Raw genomic sequence first — 22596 nt, forward strand, 5'->3', positions numbered from 1 at the left:
CTGTGGAGCTATTGGGGCGGTAAGCAAATTGGAGTGGGTCTAGGGTGTCAGGTAGGGTGGAGGTGTTATGGTCCTTGACTAGTCTCTCAAAGCACTTCATGATGACGGAAGTGAGTGCTACGGGGCGGTAGTCGTTTAGCTCAGTCACCTTAGCTTTCTTGGGAACAGGAACAATGGTGGCCCTCTTGAAGCATGTAGGAGCAGACTGGGATAAGGATTGGTTGAATATGTCCGTAAACACACCAGCCAGCTAGTCTGCGCATGCTCTGAGGATGAGGCTGGGGATGCCGTCTGGGCCTGCAGCCTTGCGAGGGTTAACACGTTTAAATGTTTTATTCACGTCGGCTGCAGTGAAGGAGAGTCCTCAGGTTTTGGTAGCGGGCCGTGTCAGTGGCAATGTATTGTCCTCAAAGCGGGCAAAGAAGTTGTTTAGTCTGTCTGGGAGCAAGACGTCCTGGTCCGCGACGGGGCTGGTTTTCTTTTTGTAATCCGTGATTGACTGTAGACCCTGCCACATACCTCTTGTGTCTGAGCCGTTGAATTGCGACTCTACTTTGTCTCTATACTGACGCTTAGCTTGTTTGATTGCCTTGTGGAGGGAATAGCTACATTGTTTGTATTCGGTCATGTTTCCGGTCACCTTGCCCTGATTAAAAGCAGTGGTTCGCACTTTCAGTTTCTCGCGAATGCTGCCATCAATCCACGGTTTCTGGTTTGGGAATGTTTTAATAGTTGCTGTGGGTACGACATCGCCGATGCACTTGCTAATAAACTCGCTCACCGAATCAGCTGTAATGATGTATACATCAATGTTGTTGTCCGATGCTATCCGGAACATATCCCAGTCCACGTGATTGAAGTAATCTTGAAGCGTGGAATCAGATTGGTTGGACCAGCGTTGAACAGACCTGAGCGCGGGAGCTTCCTGTTTTAGTTTCTGTCTATAGGCTGGAACCAACAAAATGGAGTCGTGGTCAGCTTTTCCGAAGGGAGGGCGGGGGAGGGCCTTATATGCGTCGCGGAAGTTAAAATAACAATGATCCTGGGTTTTACCATCCCTGGTTGCACAATCGATATGCTGATAGAATTTAGGGATCCTTGTTTTCAGATTAGCCTTGTTAAAATCCCCAGCTACGATGAATGCAGCCTCAGGATATGTGGTTTCCAGTTTACATAGAGTCAAATGAAGTTCGTTCAGGGCCATCGATGTGTCTGCTTGGGGGGGAATATATGCGGCTGTGATTATGATCTAAGAGAATTCTCTTGGTAGATAATGCGGTCGACATTTGATTGTGAACAGAAGGACTTGAGTTCCTGTATGTTGTTATGATCACACCACGTCTCGTTAATCATAAGGCATACCTCCCTTGTTTCTGTCGGCGCGATGCGTGAAGAAACCAGCTGGCTGTACCGACTCCGATAGCGTGTCTCGAGTGAGCCATGTTTCCGTGAAGCAAAGAACGTTACAGTCTCTTATGTCTCTCTGGAATGCTACCCTTGCTCGGATTTCGTCTACCTTGTTGTCAAGAGACTGGACATTGGCGAGTAGTATGCTCGGGAGCGGTGCGCGATGTGCCCGTCTACGGAGCCTGACCAGAAGACCGCTCCATCCGCCTCTTTTACGGCGTCGTTGTTTTGGTTCGCCGGCTGGGATCCGATCCATTGTCTTGGGTGGTAGGCAAAACAGAGGATCCGCTTCGGGAAAGTCGTAATGATGGTGAGTTGACGTTGCTCTTATATCCAATAGTTCGTCCCGACTGTATGTAATAAAACCTAAGATTACCTGGGGTACCAATGTAAGAAATATCACGTAAAAAAAACTAAATACTGCATAGTGTCCTAGGAACGCGAAGCGAGGCGGCCATCTCTGTCTGCGCCGGAAGTTACCTCAGTTTATTGATACACACATACATTGACGTAGGTGATCATACAACCAGGGAGGGATCATGGGTATATAATAATCTACTGTACTAGGTTACCTTATAAGGTAACCTCAGCTTATTGATACACACATACATTGACATAGGTGATCATACAACCAGGGAGTGATCATGGGTATATAATAATCTACTGTACTAGGTTACCTTATAAGGTCGGCAGTGTATCAAATACTTGTTCTCCCCACTGTACATACCTACACACGCACACACATCCACACACACGCACACACACGCATACACACACACACAGTACCTCTGAACGGGACCAATTGCTTGTCCACCGTCACGTCAGGCCCCGGGTTGTAGAGGGCCGGCAGCCGCGCCTCCCACAGGTCCCAGACCTCTCTTATGGCTGCGAGTCTGGCGGGTCTCGACTGGCGGTCGTCGAATCGCAGCAGCCTCGAGTACCTGTGAAAGACCTTGAGCGGCATGGTGGCTCGGAACACGGTCCTGCCGCTCTCGGCGTCCCACAGGCTGGCCGCGGCCTCGTCTCGGGACCTGTAGACGCCCGCTAGGATCAGCAGCCCTACGTAGGCACGCAGGTCCGTGGCGTCCATGGTTCGCCAGCTGTCGCCGTATTTCTGGCCCCGTGCAGGTTCGTCATTTCCAGAATTATCCTTTCTATCGCCGGTGTGACAACAGGTGGAAGGCGGACGTGATGTCGCGGGCCTGGGTCGCGGCATAGGCCGTGGGGCCCGGAGTCTCGTCCGGCCCGGCGTGGCAGATCGCGAGGGCCCTAGGGCGACGGCCATAGTCCACGGGGGACCATTCGATTTTGCTGTTTTTCGACAGCAACGGCGTGTCCCTTTGGTCCGGAGCTGAGGAGATCTCTTCCTCGCGTTGGTCCTCGTGCTCGTCCTCGGGGGCTTCCTCAGGCTCTTCCTCAGAAGAAGGAGAAGAAGCCTCGTCGACCTCGCGGCGCTCGGGGTTGTATTCCTTCCCATCTTCGTCTTCCGAAACCTCTTCCTCCTCCTCCTCGGAATATGAGTTGTCTTCTTGGTCCAGGCTGGACAAGATCTGTTCTAGAGCCTGCGCGTTTCACGGCCATGGCCGCTCGGGTCCACTGATCGGGTCCACTGGGAAGAGCGCACTTGGCACGGGTGGGGCGCCGGTCACTTTGTGTGTGTGCTGCTGATAATATTAATTTCCTCTCTACGGCCAGGAGGCCGGCTTACGCGGGAGACCAAGACCTGAAATTGCACGAGGCTCGCTTGCGCGCATTTGTGTAGCCGTGTGCAGTTGACCCACCCGAGCCACAATAACACTTGGCTGCTCTGTAGCACACAGCGGGGCAAGTCTGGACCTGTGTAGTGGCTGGCTGGGTCGCTCTGACCCACGAGCACAGAGCGGGGAGCCACGCACAACCTCGCCACACTCGCAGACTCTCTACACTCAACGGCATATGCCTCGCCAGTGGCTGGCTGGGTTGCTCTGACCCACGAGCACAGAGCACAGAGCGGGAGCCCTGGAAACACAGGGCCTGGGTCGCTCTGACCCACTAGCACAGAGCGGGGAGCCCTCCACACACAGGACCTAGGTCGCCCTAACCCGAGGACCACGGGAGGGTTAACACAGTGTCCGAAGAAGGGCCAGAAGTTTACAGAATGGTGTCGTCTGCGTAGAGGTGGATCAGAGAATCACCAGCAGCAAAAAAGCGATATCATTGATGTATACAGAGAAGAGAGTCGGCCCGAGAATTGAACCTTGTAGGCCCTCCGATTTGACACACTGAACTCTATCAGAGAAGTAGTTGGTGAACCAAGCGAGTCAATCATTTGAGAAACCAAGGCTGTTGAGTCTGCCAATAGGAATGTTGTGATTGACGGAGTCGAAAGCCTTAGCCAGGTCGATGAATACGGCTGCACAGTAATGTCTCTTATCGATGGCAGTTATGATATCGTTTAGGACCTTCAGCGTGGCTGAGGTGCACCCATGACCAGCTCTGAAACCAGATTGCATAGCGGAGAAGGTACGGTGAGATTCGAAATGGTCGGTAATCTGTTTGTTAATAACTTGGCTTTCAAAGACCTTAGAAAGGCAGGGTAGAATAGATATAGGTCTGTAGCAGTTTGGGTCTAGAGTGTCTCCCCCATTTGAAGAGGGGATGACCGCGGCAGCTTTCTAATCTATGGGAATCTCAGACGATACGAAAGAGAGGTTGAACAGGCTAGTAATTGGGGTTGCAATAATTTCGGCAGATCATTTTAGAAAGAGAGGGTCCAGATTGCCTAGGCCGGCTGATTTGTAGGGGTCGAGATTTTGCAGCTCTTTCAGAACATCAGATATTTGGGTGAAGGAAAAGTGGGGGAGGTTTGGGCGAGTTGCTGTGGGGAGTGCAGGGCTGTTGACCGGGGTAGGGGTAGCCAGATGGAAAGCATGGCCAGCCGTAGAAAAATGCTTATTGAAGTTCTCAATTGTGGATTTATCGGTAGAGACAGTGTTTCCTAGCCTCAGTGCAGTGGGCAGCTGGGAGGAGGTGCTCTTATTCTACATGGACTTTACAGTGTTCCAGAACTTTTTTGAGTTTGTACTACAGGATGCAAATTTCTGTTTGAAAAGCTAGCCTTAGCTTTCCTAACTGCCTCTGTATATTGGTTCCTAACTTCCCTAAAAAGTTGCATATCGCGGGGGCTATTCGATGCTAATGCAGTACGCCACAGGATGTTTTTGTGCTGGTCAAGGGCAGACAGGTCTGGAGTGAACCAAGGGCTATATCTATTCCTAGTCCAACATTTTTTGAATGGGGCATGCTTATTTAAGATGGTGAGGAAGGCACTTTTAAAGAATACCCAGGCATCCTCTACTGACGGGATGAGGTCAATGTCATTCCAGGATACCCCGGCCAGGTCAATTAGAAAGGCTTGTTCGCAGAAGTGTTTTAGGAAGCGTTTGACAGTGATGAGGGGTGGTCGTTTGACCGCAGACCCATTACGGATGCAGGAAATGAGGTTGTGATCACTGAGATCTTGGTTGAAAACAGCAGGGGTGTATTTGGAGGGCGAGTTAGTTAGGAGGATATCTATGAGGGTGCCCGTGTTTACGGATTTGGGGTTGTACCTGTTAGGTTCAATGATTATTTGTGTGAGATTGAGGGCATCAAGCTTAGATTGTAGGATGGCCGGGGTGTTAAGCATGTCCCAGTTTAGGTCACCTAGCAGCACGAATTCAGAAGATAGATGGGGGGCAATCAATTCACATATGGTGTCCAGGGCACAGCTGGGGGCAGAGGGTGGTCTATAGCAAGCGGCAATGGTGAGAGACTTGTTTCTGGAAAGGTGAATTTTTAGAAGTAGAAGCTCATTGTTTTGGTACAGACCTGGATAGTAAGATATAACTCTGCAGGCTATCTCTGCAGTAGATTGCAACACAACCCCCTTAGGCAGTTCTATCTTGGCGGAAAATGTTATAGTTAGGGATGGAAATGTCAGGGTTTTGGTGGTTTTCCTAAGCCAGGATTCAAACACGGCCAAGACATCCGGGTTGGCAGAATGTGCTAAAGCAGTGAATAAAGCAAACTTAGGGAGTAGGCTTCTACTGTTAACATGCATGAAACCAAGGCTATTACGGTTACAGAAGTCAACAAATGATAGCGCATGGGGAATGGGAGTGGAGCTAGGCACTGCAGGGCCTGGATTCACCTCCATCACCAGAGGAACAGAGGAGGAGTAGGATGAGGGTACGGCTAAAGGCTAAAAGATCTGGTCGCCTAGTACGTTCAGAACAGAGAGTAAAAGGAGCAGATTTCTGGAACGATAGCATAGATTCAAGGCATAGTGTACAGACAAAGGTATGGTAGGAAGAGAGTACATTGGAGGTAAACCTAGGCATTGAGTAATGAAGAGAGAGATATAGTCTCTAGAGATGTTTAAACCAGGTGATGTCATCGCATATGTGGGAGGTGGAACAGCATGGTTGGTTAAGGCATATTGAGCAGGGCTATAGGCTCTACAGTGAAATAAGACAGTAATCACTAACCAGGACAGTAATGGACAAGGCATATTGATATTAGAGAGTGGCTTGCGTCGCCAAGTGATCGTATGGGTCCAGTGAGTGGTGGGGCTGGGGACACGGCGATTCAGACAGTTAGCAGGGCTAGCAAGCTAGCAGTTAGCAGGCCGGGGCTAGCAAAAGGGCCTTAGAGGGACGTTGCGATGGGGGAAAAGTCTGTTTTTGCCTCCTCGTGCGGTGACGTTGATAGACCAGTCGTGGAAGTAGTATGGTTCCAAGTAGCAGAGGGGTCCAATTGGCCAAATGGGTACAGTGGTCCAAGAAACTGGCCGGTGGATCAGCTAACAGTCCAATATGCTATAGATAGCTAGCAGGCCACGGTTAGCAGAATGGGCCTTCAGGGGACGTCGCGCCTGAGGGGCCTGTTGGGATCCTCGGGCAGATTTATGTCGGTATTCCAGTCGTGAAGGATCGGCGGGGTTCCGTGCCCCGTACCGACAGTAGAAGGGGTCCGGATATTGTAGCCGAGGAGTGGGCTTCAGGAGCAGCCCAGGAGCCCTAGCCGGGAGATGGGTCTAGCATGGGCAAAGCCCCAGGCTAGTTGGTGCTTGCTCCGTGACGGAAACGTTAGCCAGGAGTAGTCAACCCGGGTTGCGGTTAGCTAGCTGCCATAATCTAATCTAAATTTCGAAAAGGTTCAGAGTTTGCGGTAGGAATCCAGGATACATTTGTTTTATAGTAACAGCAACGTATGGTGTGTGTTAGGAGAGAGTCATGTGAATTGAGGCACAGCAGATAGTGCTGATGACTGGGAACTCTCCCCCAGTGATGAACTGGTCCGTACGAACCACGCATGAACAAGGGAATCTATATTCGGAGAGCCTGTTTCTGTCCTGCCCTTGACTTTGGTGCAGGGCATGTGATGTCCATAGCTTCTTCGTAGCAAAACTCCATGAACTTCTCAAAAAGATCAGCTTGTCTAGCTGTGTCCAGTCCAGGTGGTGCTTCTACAGGCAGACCATCTATGGGAGGAAGGATGTCAGCATTGTGCAGCAGCTGGAACCTGGTCCTGACTGAGTCCCAACGCTCCTTGGCGACAACAACACTACCGTCTTTCAATGTAAACTGTAAAGTCAATGTCTTTTAGTTAGTTGTGTGTGGACCCCAGGTGTTATGGAGTCCAACCAGGTAGACTAGCTGTTGTTATGGAGTCAGGGGATCCAACCAGGTAGACTAGCTGTTGTTATGGATTCAGGGGATCCAACCAGGTGGACAAGCTGTTGTTATGGAGTCAGGGGATCCAACCAGGTAGACTAGCTGTTGTTATGGAGTCAGGGGATCCAACCAGGTAGACTAGCTGTTGTTATGGAGTCAGGGGATCCAACCAGGTGGACAAGCTGTTGTTATGGAGTCAGGGGATCCAACCAGGTAGACTAGCTGTTGTTATGGAGTCAGGGGATCCAACCAGGTGGACAAGCTGTTGTTATGGAGTCAGGGGATCCAACCAGGTAGACTAGCTGTTGTTATGGAGTCAGGGGATCCAACCAGGTAGACTAGCTGTTGTTATGGAGTCAGGGGATCCAACCAGGTGGACAAGCTGTTGTTATGGAGTCAGGGGATCCAACCAGGTGGACAAGCTGTTGTTATGGAGTCAGCTAATGGGGAAAATCAAATTAATAATATTGGACTGTGTATGTTTAAATGCAACAAGAAGTATCTGAACTCTGACCTCAGACAGTAAAAGTGTCGTCATTATTAATGGTTCTTCAATGTTCAGACATAATGACTGTTCTGTTATTTCTTATTGTAGCTGAGTGAGCTGTGACTTACATTTAAAATGAGTATCTCTGGCGAGAGAGAGGAGGAGACCACTGCCTCTAAAATGAGCCTCTCTGGGGAGAGAGAGGAGGAGACCACTGCCTCTAAAATGAGTCTCTCTGGGGAGAGAGAGGAGGAGACCACTGCCTCTAAAATGAGCCTCTCTGGGGAGAGAGAGGAGGAGACCACTGCCTCTAAAATGAGTCTCTCTGGGGAGAGAGAGGAGGAGACCACTGCCTCTAAAATGAGCCTCTCTGGGGAGAGAGAGGAGGAGACCACTGCCTCTAAAATGACTCAAGACACCAGTTCTAAGAAGTATGAGATGAATTGTAAAATATACATGGTTAACCTGTTATAACAGGTTAAAAATATCAAACTAATGAAAAGTGTTACAAATTACATAAAATGTAGGTCTACATCATTCATTTAAAAGGCAAACAATGGATTTACCAGTTGCAGACTGTAGCTTTATAAAGAAACCTCAGGACTTCTAGAAGTTCCACTATACTGTTGCTAAAAGGATGTAGATGAGGTATTGATGAGATATTGATGAGGTGATCTGTCTCCTTGTTTTGTTCAGTGTCCAGAAGCCCAGAGCAGAGTCCCCTACAACCAGCCTGCTATCAATGAAGAGTGATCAGCCACCTGCTTTCAGCCAGGAACCATTACCAGATGACAATAAGGAAGTGGAGAGTTTGGACAGTGAGGATGCATTAAAGATCACACACAACCTTCTGGACAGAAGAAGTAAGACTGTGTTTCATACAATATTACAAAGAAGGGTTCTCACAAACACACACACAAACACACACACAAACACACACACAAACACACACACAAACACACAAACAAACAAACAAACAAACAAACTTACTTATGAGTCTCAACTCTCATTGTTTTCCTACAGGTCAAACTCTGCTGACAGTCCAACAAGACATTAAGGCTAAACTGAAACACAAGTATCAACACATATCTGAAGGAATTGGACACCATGGAAACCAAAGTCTGTTCAAGGACATCTACACAGAGCTCTACATCACAGAGGGTGGAAGTGGAGGGCTCAATAATGAACATGAGGTGAGACAGATAGAGATGGCATCCAAGAAACAAACCACACAAGAGACACCAATCAAATGCAACAACATCTTCAAGCCTTTACCTGGACAAGACAAACCTATCAGAACTGTGCTGACAAAAGGAATCGCTGGCATTGGAAAAACAGTCTCTGTGCAGAAGGTCATCCTTGACTGGGCAGAGGGAAAAGCAAATCAGGATGTTCATTTCATGTTTCCTCTTCCTTTCCGTGATCTGAACCTGAAAAAGGACCAATACAGTCTGATGCAACTTCTTTCCCACTACTTCTCAGAGCTGAAAGAGATTGACAGCATTGAAGATGGTGAAACCAAAACTGTTTTCATTTTTGATGGTCTGGATGAGTGTCGACTTCCTCTAGACTTCAAAAACAATGAGAAGTGCTGTGATGTCACGAAGCCAACCTCAGTGGACGTGCTGCTGACAAACCTCATCAAGGGGAATCTGGTTCCCTCTGCTCATCTCTGGATAACCACACGGCCTGCAGCAGCCAATCAGATCCCTCCTGAGTGTATTGACCGGGTGACAGAGGTACGAGGGTTCAATGATCCACAGAAGGAGGAGTACTTCAGGAAGAAAATCACAGATCAGAAACTGGCCAATGAAATCATCAAACACATGAAGACATCAAGGAGCCTCAACATCATGTGCCACATGCCAGTCTTCTGTTGGATATCAGCCACGGTCCTTGAGATGATACTGAAAGAAGCAGAGAAGGATGAAGTCCCCAAAACTCTGACCCAGATGTACTCACACTTCATTCTCATCCAAATCATTGTGAAGAACAGGAAGTACAACAAAGCCACAGAGACAAACCCAAAGGAACTGTCTCAGTCAGACAAAGAGATGATCCTGAAACTGGCGAAGCTGGCATTCCAACAGCTGCAGAAGGGCAACCTGATCTTCTATGAGGAGGACCTGAGAGAATGTGGCCTTGATGTCACAGAGGCATCAGAGTACTCAGCATTGTGTACAGAGATCTTTAAAGAAGAATCTGGGCTGTACCAAGACAAGGTCTACAGCTTTCTGCATCTGAGCATTCAGGAGTTTCTAGCAGCAGTGCATGCTTTAGAATCATGTCTGGACAAGAAGGAAAATGTTTTCCCCCCCAAAGCAGTCAATATTTATGATGAAGATGATGATGAAGAGTATCATGATGATAAAGAGGAGTCAATCCAGTTGTCTGACTTACACAGTAGAGCAGTGGACCAGGCCTTGAAGAGTGATAATGGACACCTGGACCTGTTCCTCCGCTTCCTTCTGGGTCTCTCACTGGAGTCCAATCAGAATCTGTTACGAGGCCTTCTGACACAGACAGGAAGTACAACACAGACCAATGAGGAAACAGTTGAGAGAACAGTCAGGTACCTTTCATACAAGATCAAAAGGGAATCCTCACCAGAAAGGATCATCAACTTGTTCCACTGTCTGAATGAACTTGGTTCCAACTCTCTAGTTGAAGACATGCAGACCTCCCTGCAATCAGGAACTCTTTCAGCAACAAGACTAGAACCTGACCAATGTTCAGCCCTGGCCTACCTGTTACTGATGTCAGAGGAGGTGCTGGAGGAGTTTGACCTGAAGACATACAACACATCAAAGGAAGGTTATCAGAGGTTGCTGCCGGTCGTGAAAACCTGCAAGAGAGCACTGTAAGTTCTGTTATTGAGTTGATGTTTACAGTATCATTATTCTGAAGGATTTGTATATCTAACAGATTATCTCCTCTCTCCAGACTGGATGGCTGTGAACTCACATATGAATCCTGTGAGACTCTGGTCTCAGCCCTGCAGACACCAAACTCCCCCCTGAGAGAACTGGACCTCAGCTACAATGACCTGGGAGACAGAGGAGTGGAGCTGCTCTGTGTTGGACTAATCAGTCCACTCTGCAACATACAGACACTAGTGTGAGTTAACTTTCTTCAGTATTCACTGTCTTTATAGTGTTTATGTATTTGTAGTAATTATGTTTTTAACATTATTTGAACATCTTGGTAAATATGCAGAAACAGGAAATAAAGGAGAGCCGCACACTCTAGGAGCTCAGATGCAAAAATATTTAATTACCAACGTTTCGACAGGCAAGCTGTCTTCATCAGGGTACAATCACAGACACTGCGGGATGACTCGTTTATATATAGTGTCAAGACACACAGGTGTCTGTAATCATGGCCAACAGGGGCCTAATATCATTGGTTAATTACTCATATTAAAACGGCATAGAATGAGCAACATACAATTAATACAAATGGATAACATACGATCATAGACTCACTAAAGGCCACACAAGCCTACAAACAACCACAATGGCAAAGTCACAACAATCACAACAATCACAAGAATGGCTTCAGATCAAAGTCCACATTAAGACCGAAGGGAGCAAGGGTCTTTAAATTAAATATCCAAGCAGCCTCTCGTCTTAACAATAAATTATCAAGGTCACCCCCTCTCCTAGGGAGGGTGACATGTTCGATGCCAATATAACGCAAAGATGAAATCGAGTGGCCTGCCTCCAAAAAGTGGGCCGCAACTGGGTAGGTCAAGTTTTTGCACCTAATGGTGCTACGATGCTCTGAGATACGTACTTTTAATTCACGCTTTGTTTTACCCACATAATTTTTACCACAAGGACAAGTTATGAGATAAATAACTGCCTTAGTGGAGCACGTAATAACACCTTTGATTGGGATCGATGTCCCTGTTTGTGGATGTTTGAAGGATCTGCATTTATAAGTGCCATTGCATTGGGCACAGCCATTACACTTATAATTACCATCCAATAGGGGCGCAAATAGACGTTGTTCAGGAATATCTTGGGGGGTTAAATCAGAGTGTACCAATTGGTCTCGGAGATTTCTGCCCCGCGAAAATACGACCAAGGGAAGGTCAGAAAACACATTACCGAGACTATCATCGGATTTAAGAATATGCCAATGTTTGTGAACGATTCCCTTAATTTGTTCAGAGCGCTTTGAATAGCGGGTAGTTAAAATGCAAGAATGCGTCTTTTTGCGAGACTGCCCTTGAAAAAGGTCATGTCTCGTTTTGTTTTGAATTTTCTCAATGGCATTATTAATCTGATCATTTTTGTACCCCCTCTCCTTGAACTTTCTTTGCGTCTCAGCCATATTTCTGTCGAAATCTGATTGTTTTTTGCAAATTCTTTTGATTCGACAGAATTGGCTGTAAACAATGCCACTTTAAACAATGCCACTTCATATAATGTTTACATACCCTACATTACTAATTTTCATATGTATATACTGTACTCTATACCATCTACCGCATCTTGCCATCTTGAGGTAATATATGTATCACTAGCCACTTTAAACAATGCCACTTAATATAATGTTTACATACCCTACATTACCCCTCTCATATGTATATGTATATACTGTACTCTATATCATCTACTGCATCTTGCCATCTTTATGTAATACATGTATCACTAGCCACTTTAAACAATGCCACTTTATGTTTACATACCCTACATTACTCATCTCATATGTATATACTGTACTCTATACCATCTACTGCATCTTGCCTATGCCGTTCTGTACCATCACTCATTCATATATTTTTATGTACATATTCTTCATTCCTTTACACTTGTGTGTATAAGGTAATAATGTGAAATTGATAGGTTAGATTACTCGTTGGTTATTACTGCATTGTCAGAACTAGAAGCACAAGCATTTCGATACACTCGCATTAACATCTGCTAACTATGTGTATGTGACAAATAACATCTGCTAACCATGTGACCAATAACATCTGCTAACCATGTGTATGTGACCATTAACATCTGCTAACCATGTGTATGTGACCATTAACATCTGCTAACCATGTGTATGTGACCATTAACATCTGCTAACCATGTGTATGTGACCACTAACATCTGCTAACCATGTGTATGTGACCACTAACATCTGCTAACCATGTGTATGTGACAAATACAATTTGATTTGACTTCCAACTTCAACTGTATTTTTAGTATTGGTTTTAACAAGATGAGTGATGAAGAGAATTGTCCAGCTCATTGGGTATCTCACTACACCCCCCATATGCCATGTCATGAAATATGCAGAAAGACGGATTAAAAGTATGTTTACGCTGTAATACTTCTGACAGACAACTTCTAACTCCGCCCATAACTTTTGGAATTATAGCATTCCCAGAAAGCATGAATTATTGACTCATTGTTAGTTTTATACTTAAGACACGACTCTGTCGTTGTGCTGTAGAATTTGTTACATTTGTCTCGTGTAATAAATTCTATACATTAGTTTATCCTGGATTAATAGTACATTTTTGCTAACTTTAATTTAATTAGTTATGTTCCAACATTCCCTCCATCTTGTGACCAATATCAGTTATTTCCTGTCCTCAAAACTTGAGATTTACCATTTGGAGAATGCAGCGTTTCCCGCAACCATATGATTGGTCGGGTAAGCTTACGCGTCATCACACTCCCTCATCTGATTGGTCGAGTATGCGGATCTTCTGACTTTGTCCGACTGGGAAAAATCGATTTGAACCGTCGTCTTTCTCGAGCGCTGACATCGTATTTTTCCGCTTTCCCAGTTGTTGTGAACGCGGCATAAACTTTCTATATTAGCCATTCTTTAAGTTTCAATGCCCATTGCTGCACGTCGCTTTTACTTGGCCGAATTGACGAGAATTACTTTTTTTTCTCCAAAGAAACTAGTTTAGGTGACACACGTCTTTCTCCGGGAAGTGAAAGAGCGCAAAAATAATAATCGCGGTCATGTGCAGTCAATCCCCCATACCCTACCTCACAGCCCTGTAGCCTATAATATAACATTGATACATATTGACTAGGCTGATCAATATGAATCAGCATCAATGTAAGGAAGCCTAAAATTATCATTATTGAAAGTTGAAATCAGTATTGTAATAACTTAACAATTCTGCGGATGTCTTACCCCCGAAATCACCTCTCTCTGCGATGGCCTAACTTCTACAAAACACTTTTCTACATAAAATTGTAAAAGAAAGCTACAAACCTCAGAAACATTTTTCTTCAACCGGTGGTGTCCATTTCTTCATCTACTTCCTTATAAATGTACTACAAGACCATGGTGCTTGCCTACGGAGCTGTGAGGGGAACGGCACCTCAGTACCTTCAGGCTCTGATCAGGCCCTACACCCAAACAAGGGCACTGCGTTCATCCACCTCTGGCCTGCTCGCCTCCCTACCACTGAGGAAGTACAGTTCCCGCTCAGCCCAGTCAAAACTGTTCGCTGCTCTGGCACCCCAATGGTGGAACAAACTCCCTCACGACGCCAGGACAGCGGAGTCAATCACCACCTTCCGGAGACACCTGAAACCCCACCTCTTCAAGGAATACCTAGGATAAAGCAATCCTTCTGCCCCCCCCCCCCCCTTAAAATGATCTAGATGCACTATTGTAAAGTGGCTGTTCCACTGGATGTCATAAGGTGAATGCACCAATTTGTAAGTCGCTCTGGATAAGAGCGTCTGCTAAATGACTTAAATGTAAATGTAAATGTACTTCCTGTTTCAACACAGTGGGCGGGTTCAACAGGTATAGGTTTATAATATATGTTCATAGTTATGTGATGTAACGTGTTCATACAGTTTAACTGTAGTCCCCGAGCAGGTAGATAAACATTTATTCATGTAACATGTTCATAGAGTTTAACTGTAGTCCCTGAGCAGGTAGATAAACATTTGAAAACATAGTATTTATTTTTCCCCTAACACTAACACACCTGATTCTACTAATCAAAGACTTGATGATAATGAGTTAATTAGTAGAATCTAGTGTGTTAGTGGGGGTCCCAGAGGAGAGGTTTGGAATACACTGAACTAGAATAATGGGATACAAATTAACTCATTATTAATTCATTATCTCACCAATACACACACACACACACACACACACACACACACACACACACACACACACACAGAGACAGAGAGGCCGGGACACACACACAAGAGCATGTACGCACACACAGACACACAGAAAGAGACACAGACACACAAAGATTAAAATACTACAGAATAATAAAGACAATATTTCACTTTTACTAAAAATATAATTATGATCTATATTTTCATAGTGACTATGTACATGGTTGGGGCCACATCCATTTGAATTAATCAATTCAGAAAATAAACCAAATTCAAAATCCAAATTGTTTTAATTGAAAAGCATTAAAGATAATTGGAATAGGAATTTCAGTCTACTTCCTGAATTGAGTGGAATTTAAATGGAATTGACCCCAACCCTGACTATGTATTGGTTTACCAACCTTTCTCAATATATTTTTCAATTATGAATTCTCACACCCAGGGGCCATTTAAATCAAATCAAATTTTATTGGTCACATATTTAGCAGATGTTATTGTGGGTGTAGTTAAATGCTTGTGTTCCTAGCTCCAACAGTGCAGTAGTATCTAACAATACACAACAACACACAGAAATCTAAAAGTAGAAGGATGGAATTAAGAAATATAGAAATATGAGAAGACACACAGTCAGACAGACACACGCACACAAGCGCAGGCGCAGACCGACACATTGACGTACACACTCTCCTTCCCGCTAACTTTATAACATGCATATGCACCGTTTCTAGTGGTTGAAGAATTGCATTTCAAGAAGGCCAGTAGATTAGTATTTAGTGTAAATGGGGGATATGATGGACACGCTTATTGATAACAATGAAAAGGTTAATAACAAGATGCAATCATTTGCCCTTTGTGAGAATAGAGAACATACATTTCGTTTATCTTTGCATTTTAAAATCATTTGAAATAGCGATCTATTTCCTAGGCTTTTATTTTTTTCGTTTAAATGATCTTGCATAATAAATCCCTCATCTTTTCTGTGATGGTTTCATACTCACGAGGTAGAATATAGGCCTACAAGTTTACCATTCGTCCCATCTCTCGTTTAGTTGGACCCACTACACAGCAGTAAATAGATACGTTATTTCAAGTATTTTGCTCGAACACCAGATGCCTAATTTGTAAACGTTGTCTACACATGCATGTGCAAGTTTTCACGCAAATCTTGTCATTTATAAAAACTGAACTTGACATGAGAACTTGCTAATCCAAATTTTAGACCACGTGTATGCACAGTTTCTAGTGGTTGAACTCTTGCATTGCAACAGTAGACTCGTTTTAGCCTTGTACAGATGGGGAATAATATATGACGAGATTCTTATTCAGAACAAAATAACAGACAGGCCTAGCTAAATATAATAAGATGCAATCATTTGCTGTTAAAATCGATGTATCTTTACATTCTAAAACAATGACTAATCTTTCCTGCTATTTATTTAATGTCCATGATCATTGCAGAATAAATTCCTCACCTTTTCTGAACGTGTGATGGTTTCATAGGCTACTCGCAAAATGGCATATAGACCTACAAGTTAGGATTGGCTATTATTCCTCCCATCTCATTTAATTGGACCCACTTCACAGTAGTAAATAGATAAACTACAGTATTTCAAGCAGACTATTTTGCTCTATGCGCTCGGGTCTGAAGCGCAGTTTAACGTTAGAACAGACCGTTCTCCTTTTCCATTGACGTGTGTAGGCTAAGCCTGAATACTGCCATGTGACATTTCCTAAGTAGACAATATTTCATTTATAAACATAATAAATTATCATAATCATTGTATAGTACATTCCTCATATTTTCTGGACATGATGAGGTCACATGCCCGATGTAGCCATACAACAAATGACCATGCGCATTTCTCATTTAATTGGGCCTATTAGATAGGATATTATTTAAAATGTTAGTTGTCACCCACTTCCCTTGAAAAATAGTTTGCCCTACAGCCAATTCTGTCGAATCAAAAGAATTTGCAAAAAACAATCAGATTTCGACAGAAATATGGCTGAGACGCAAAGAAAGTTCAAGGAGAGGGGGTACAAAAATGATCAGATTAATAATGCCATTGAGAAAATTCAAAACAAAACGAGACATGACCTTTTTCAAGGGCAGTCTCGCAAAAAGACGCATTCTTGCATTTTAACTACCCGCTATTCAAAGCGCTCTGAACAAATTAAGGGAATCGTTCACAAACATTGGCATATTCTTAAATCCGATGATAGTCTCGGTAATGTGTTTTCTGACCTTCCCTTGGTCGTATTTTCGCGGGGCAGAAATCTCCGAGACCAATTGGTACACTCTGATTTAACCCCCCAAGATATTCCTGAACAACGTCTATTTGCGCCCCTATTGGATGGTAATTATAAGTGTAATGGCTGTGCCCAATGCAATGGCACTTATAAATGCAGATCCTTCAAACATCCACAAACAGGGACATCGATCCCAATCAAAGGTGTTATTACGTGCTCCACTAAGGCAGTTATTTATCTCATAACTTGTCCTTGTGGTAAAAATTATGTGGGTAAAACAAAGCGTGAATTAAAAGTACGTATCTCAGAGCATCGTAGCACCATTAGGTGCAAAAACTTGACCTACCCAGTTGCGGCCCACTTTTTGGAGGCAGGCCACTCGATTTCATCTTTGCGTTATATTGGCATCGAACATGTCACCCTCCCTAGGAGAGGGGGTGACCTTGATAATTTATTGTTAAGACGAGAGGCTGCTTGGATATTTAATTTAAAGACCCTTGCTCCCTTCGGTCTTAATGTGGACTTTGATCTGAAGCCATTCTTGTGATTGTTGTGATTGTTGTGACTTTGCCATTGTGGTTGTTTGTAGGCTTGTGTGGCCTTTAGTGAGTCTATGATCGTATGTTATCCATTTGTATTAATTGTATGTTGCTCATTCTATGCCGTTTTAATATGAGTAATTAACCAATGATATTAGGCCCCTGTTGGCCATGATTACAGACACCTGTGTGTCTTGACACTATATATAAACGAGTCATCCCGCAGTGTCTGTGATTGTACCCTGATGAAGACAGCTTGCCTGTCGAAACGTTGGTAATTAAATATTTTTGCATCTGAGCTCCTAGAGTGTGCGGCTCTCCTTTATTTTCTAGTTTTCTACTCCGCTAGCCAGCACCTCGCCTACATAGGTGTGCGTTTCTTTTTTCTTCTAAATATGCAGAAACATTCATCAAATGTGATAAATACATGACACTAAGGTTAAATATCTTGAGTGAGTTAGTATGTTTTTAACACAGTCTAATCATGTCCTTTTGTTATTGTCTTAATTTGTCTCATTATTCTTAAAGCTTTGCATATTTAACAGTGTATCAACATATCTTCTCTCTCCAGACTGGCTGACTGTTACCTCACATATAAATCCTGTGAGACTCTGGCCTCAGCTCTGCAGACACCAAACTCCCCCCTGAGAGAACTGGACCTCAGCTACAATAACCTGGGAGACCGAGGAGTGGAGCTGCTCTGTGTTGGACTAACCAGTCCACTCTGCAACATACAGACACTTGTGTGAGTTAAATATCTTCAGTATGAGTTATTATGTGGATGTTTTCACCTCTACTCATCCCGGATCCGGGAGCACCCCCATCAGTAAAAAAGCTGACTAGCATAGCCTAGCATAGCGTCACAAGTAAATACTAGCATCTAAATATCATTAAATCACGAGTCCAAGACACCAGATGAAAGATACAGATCTTGTGAAACCAGCCATCATTTCTGATTTTTAAAATGTTTTACAGGGAAGACACAATATGTAAATCTATTAGCTAACCACGATAGCAAAAGACACAACTTTTTTTTCTCCACCATTTTTATCCTGCATGGGTAGCTATCACAATTTCGACCAAATAAAGATATATATAGCCACTAACCAAGAAACAACTTCATCAGATGACAGTCTGATAACATATTTATTGTATAGCATATGTTTTTTTAGAAAAATGTGCATATTTCAGGTATAAATCACAGTTCTACATTGCAGCTGCAATCTGAAATAGCGTTGGAAGCAGCCGGAATAATTACAGAGACCGACGTCAATTACCTAAATACTCATCCTAAAACATTTCTGAAAAATACACAGCATACAGCAAATGAAAGACCAACATCTTGTGAATCCAGCCAATATTTCAGATTTTTCAAGTGTTTTACAGCGAAAACACAATATAGCATTATATTAGCTTACCACCATCGCCAGAAACACAAGCAATTTACCAGCAGCAAAGGTTAGCGATCGTAACAATCCAGCAAAAGATATATAATTTTGGACTAACCTTGATATACTTCATCAGATGACAGTCCTGTAACATCATATTACACAATGCATATAGGTTTTGTTGGAAAATGTGCATATTTAGCAGCACAAATCGTTGTTATACAATGTGATTAGTAGCAACGTTTCAGGCAATCTGGCCGGCGCCATCTTGGAGAGGCACCTAATCTAATCGATAAATAATCGTAAACTTGACTAAAAAATACAGGTTGGACAGCAAATGAAAGATGCATTAGTTATTAATGCAACCGCTGTGTTAGATTTTTAAAATTAACGTTACTAGACATACAGTGTGCGTTACAGCCAGACTAGTGCCGCAATTAATGGCGGACAAATCCTTTTACATTTTTCCACATAAATACGGACTAACATCATAAATAGCTCTTACTTTTGGACGAGCTTCCATCAGAATCTTGGGCAAGCTGTCCTTTGTCCAAAATAATCGTTGCTCGGTTGTAAAACGTCCTCTTCAACTTTGGAACTAGCAGCTAACAATAGCCATGTGGCGCAGACATGCCCAAATCCTCAAAACGCAATACTAAGGAAATTCCGAAAATCGCAATATACTCGCATAAACTGATATAACTCGGTTTAAAATAACTTCGTTATGATGTTTCTAACACCTATATCGAATTAAATTACAGACGGATATTTCTAAGGCCGATAACTGAGCGTTCCAAAATGCCATCCTGAGGTCTTGCTTTGCGTCATGGCGAGCGTCGAAAAGAGAGCTCCCTCCGTTCCTTGGGACTTTATAAGGTCTGAGATCTACGTAGAAACTCCATTCCAATTCTCATTGGTTACTGACATCCAGGGGAAGGCGGGTGCAGTTCATGTCGACCCATAGGATACATACAGAGCTTTAAATTGATCTGAGAACAGAGCCTCGTTTTCAGACCTTCGCAGTTCCTGTCATGAATTTCGCTGCAGAATGCGTTCTGTTTCACCCACAGACATAATTCAAACGGTTTTAGAAACTAGAGATTGTTTTCTATCCAATAGTAATAATAATATGCATATTGTACGAGCAAGATTTGAGTACGAGGCAGTTTAATATGGGAACGATAAATGTCCAAGTTGAAACAGCACCCCCTATAGTGACAAGAATGAATCATTTGTTAAATCATGTGCTCTTCTGCCCTCTAGTCTAGGTCAGTGTGGTCTGACAGAGGGTTGCTGTTCAGATCTGGCCTCAGTCCTGAGTTCACTCTACTCACAACTGAAACAACTGGAGCTGAGAGACAATGACCTGCAGGACTCAGGAGTTACACTGCTGTCTGCTGGACTGGAGGATCCAGACTGTAAACTACACACACTGGGGTAAGTACAGCTGTTTCAGTCAGGTCGGTACTGAGTTTAGTGAAACAAATACTCTGAAAATCTGATGTTTCATCACAATGTTTGTGTCATGGACAAATGTATTGGTGACCTACAAGATGATTGACACCAGTACACCAACCTAGACAGCTGTTGTGTGTCTCTCTGTAGGCTGTCTGGCTGTCTGGTCACAGAGGAGGGCTGTGCTGCTCTGTCTTCAGCTCTGAGGTCAAACCCCTCCCACCTGAAAGAGCTGGACCTGAGCTACAATTACCCAGGAGACTCTGCAGGGGGACTGCTTTCAGCTGCTCTGCCGGATCCCACATATAAACTGATGAAGCTGAAGTAAGTCAGAATAGATGTCCTAATAGTGTGAGCAGCGGTTGTGTCATATGTAGTGTATTAGGGTCAGTAACATGAGGACATGATGGTAGAATAAAGGGGACGTTTACTCAGCAGGCTGAGCACTCCAACACCGCATACATCATCACCACATGAATACTGTTCTTCTGCATCTCTGATATCCTGTTGGAATTGTACTCTGTTCTGTATGCAGTAGGTAGGATAGAATACCTGTATGTCTCTAGTAATGAATTGTACTCCGTTCTGTATGCAGTCGGTAGGATAGAATACCTGTATGTCTCTAGTAATGAATTGTACTCCGTTCTGTATGCAGTAGGTAGGATAGAATACCTGTATGTCTCTAGTAATGAACTTGGATAATGCACCAGAACACAACAATATGGTTTAAATGTTGACTGCTTTATTAGGTCTTAGTCAGTCAATAACCTGTTTCTCCTACAGTGTGGATCATGGTGGAGAGTGCAGGCTGAAATCAGGGTGCATGAAATGTAAGTCTCTTTAATCCTAATTCACTGCATATTCAGGTCTATAGTAACATAGTAACTAATCAATACTTGTTCTGTACCTACAAAACAACATTTTATATGAAGATGTGGTTTGATTAAACTCTCATTTTGTCTACAGATGCCTGTCATCTCACCCTGGACCCAAACACAGCAAACCCACACCTGATACTGTCTGAGGGGAACAGGAAGGTGACACGGGTGGTGGAGGACCAGCATTATGAAGACCATCCAGACAGATTTGATTGTCTTCCCCAAGTTCTCTGCAGAGAAGTCTTATCTGGAGGTCGTTATTACTGGGAGGTGGAGAGGGATGGTGGCATGGCTGGCATTGGTTTGGTGTACAAAGGAATGATGAGGAAGGGAGGGGAGGAAGACAGTTGGATTGGAGCCAATAGGAAGTCCTGGTGTTTATTCTGCTCTGATACTCTCTATTTATTTAGCCATGCTGGAGTCCAGAGCAGATCCATCCCTCGTCCTGATTCTAACAGAGTTGGAGTGTATCTGGACTGGCCAGCTGGTACTTTGACCTTCTATAGTGTGTCCTCCTCTGGTACACTGACACACCTTTACACAGAACACACCACATTCACTGAACCCCTCTATCCTGGGTTTCTGGTTTCCGCCTCCTCAGTGACCCTGTGTCAGATAGATGACCAACACATTCAGAGGTGAGTCATATAGCAATGTTTTATAATTTGTTTTTCCTCTGGAACCATTGATATAATTAGATTAGTAATGATGTGTTTTAATGTATTCTGTTGGACCTACAGACAGTTAGATTAGTGGTGTGTTTTAATGTGTTCTGTTGGACCTACAGACAGTTAGATTAGTAGTAGTGGTGTGCTTTAATGTGTTCTGTTGGACGTACAGACAGTTAGATTAGTAGTAGTGGTGTGTTTTAATGTGTTCTGTTGGACCTACAGACAGTTAGATTAGTAGTAGTGGTGTGTTTTAATGTGTTCTGTTGGACCTACAGACAGTTAGATTAGTAGTAGTGGTGTGTTTTAATGTGTTCTGTTGGACGTACAGACAGTTAGATTAGTAGTAGTGGTGTGTTTTAATGTGTTCTGTTGGACGTACAGACAGTTAGATTAGTAGTAGTGGTGTGTTTTAATGTGTTCTGTTGGACCTACAGACAGTTAGATTAGTAGTAGTGGTGTGTTTTAATGTGTTCTGTTGGACCTACAGACAGTTAGATTAGTAGTAGTGGTGTGTTTTAATGTGTTCTGTTGGACCTACAGACAGTTAGATTAGTAGTAGTGGTGTGTTTTAATGTGTTCTGTTGGACCTACAGACAGTTAGATTAGTAGTAGTGGTGTGTTTTAATGTGTTCTGTTGGACCTACAGACAGTTAGATTAGTAGTAGTGGTGTGTTTCTATGTGTTCTGTTGGACCTACAGACAGTTAGATTAGT

General features: G+C 43.8%; 1 protein-coding gene across 1 annotated transcript; it reads left to right on the top strand.

Moving 5' to 3' along the window:
* Positions 1–7763: 7763 nt before the first annotated feature.
* On the top strand, positions 7764–21854 carry LOC129844046 (NACHT, LRR and PYD domains-containing protein 3-like). Its single transcript, XM_055912429.1, has 9 exons — positions 7764–8021; positions 8287–8453; positions 8614–10450; positions 10534–10707; positions 18063–18236; positions 20143–20316; positions 20485–20658; positions 21118–21164; positions 21301–21854. The coding sequence occupies exons 1-9, from the start codon at positions 7771–7773 to the stop codon at positions 21852–21854; spliced, it is 3552 nt and encodes a 1183-aa protein (XP_055768404.1). The 5' UTR covers positions 7764–7770.
* Positions 21855–22596: the final 742 nt, after the last annotated feature.

This window comes from Salvelinus fontinalis, unplaced genomic scaffold (genome assembly GCF_029448725.1).
Source record: "Salvelinus fontinalis isolate EN_2023a unplaced genomic scaffold, ASM2944872v1 scaffold_0168, whole genome shotgun sequence".
Lineage (NCBI taxonomy): Eukaryota > Metazoa > Chordata > Actinopteri > Salmoniformes > Salmonidae > Salvelinus > Salvelinus fontinalis.

Coding starts and splice junctions, on each gene's coding strand:
- LOC129844046 (XM_055912429.1), top strand. CDS start 7,771: ATGAGCCTCTCTGGGGAGAGAGAGGAGGAGACCACTGCCTCTAAAATG. Junction 10,451..10,533: donor AAAACCTGCAAGAGAGCACT/GTAAGTTCTGTT, acceptor TCCTCTCTCCAG/ACTGGATGGCTGTGAACTCA. Junction 10,708..18,062: donor TGCAACATACAGACACTAGT/GTGAGTTAACTT, acceptor TTCTCTCTCCAG/ACTGGCTGACTGTTACCTCA.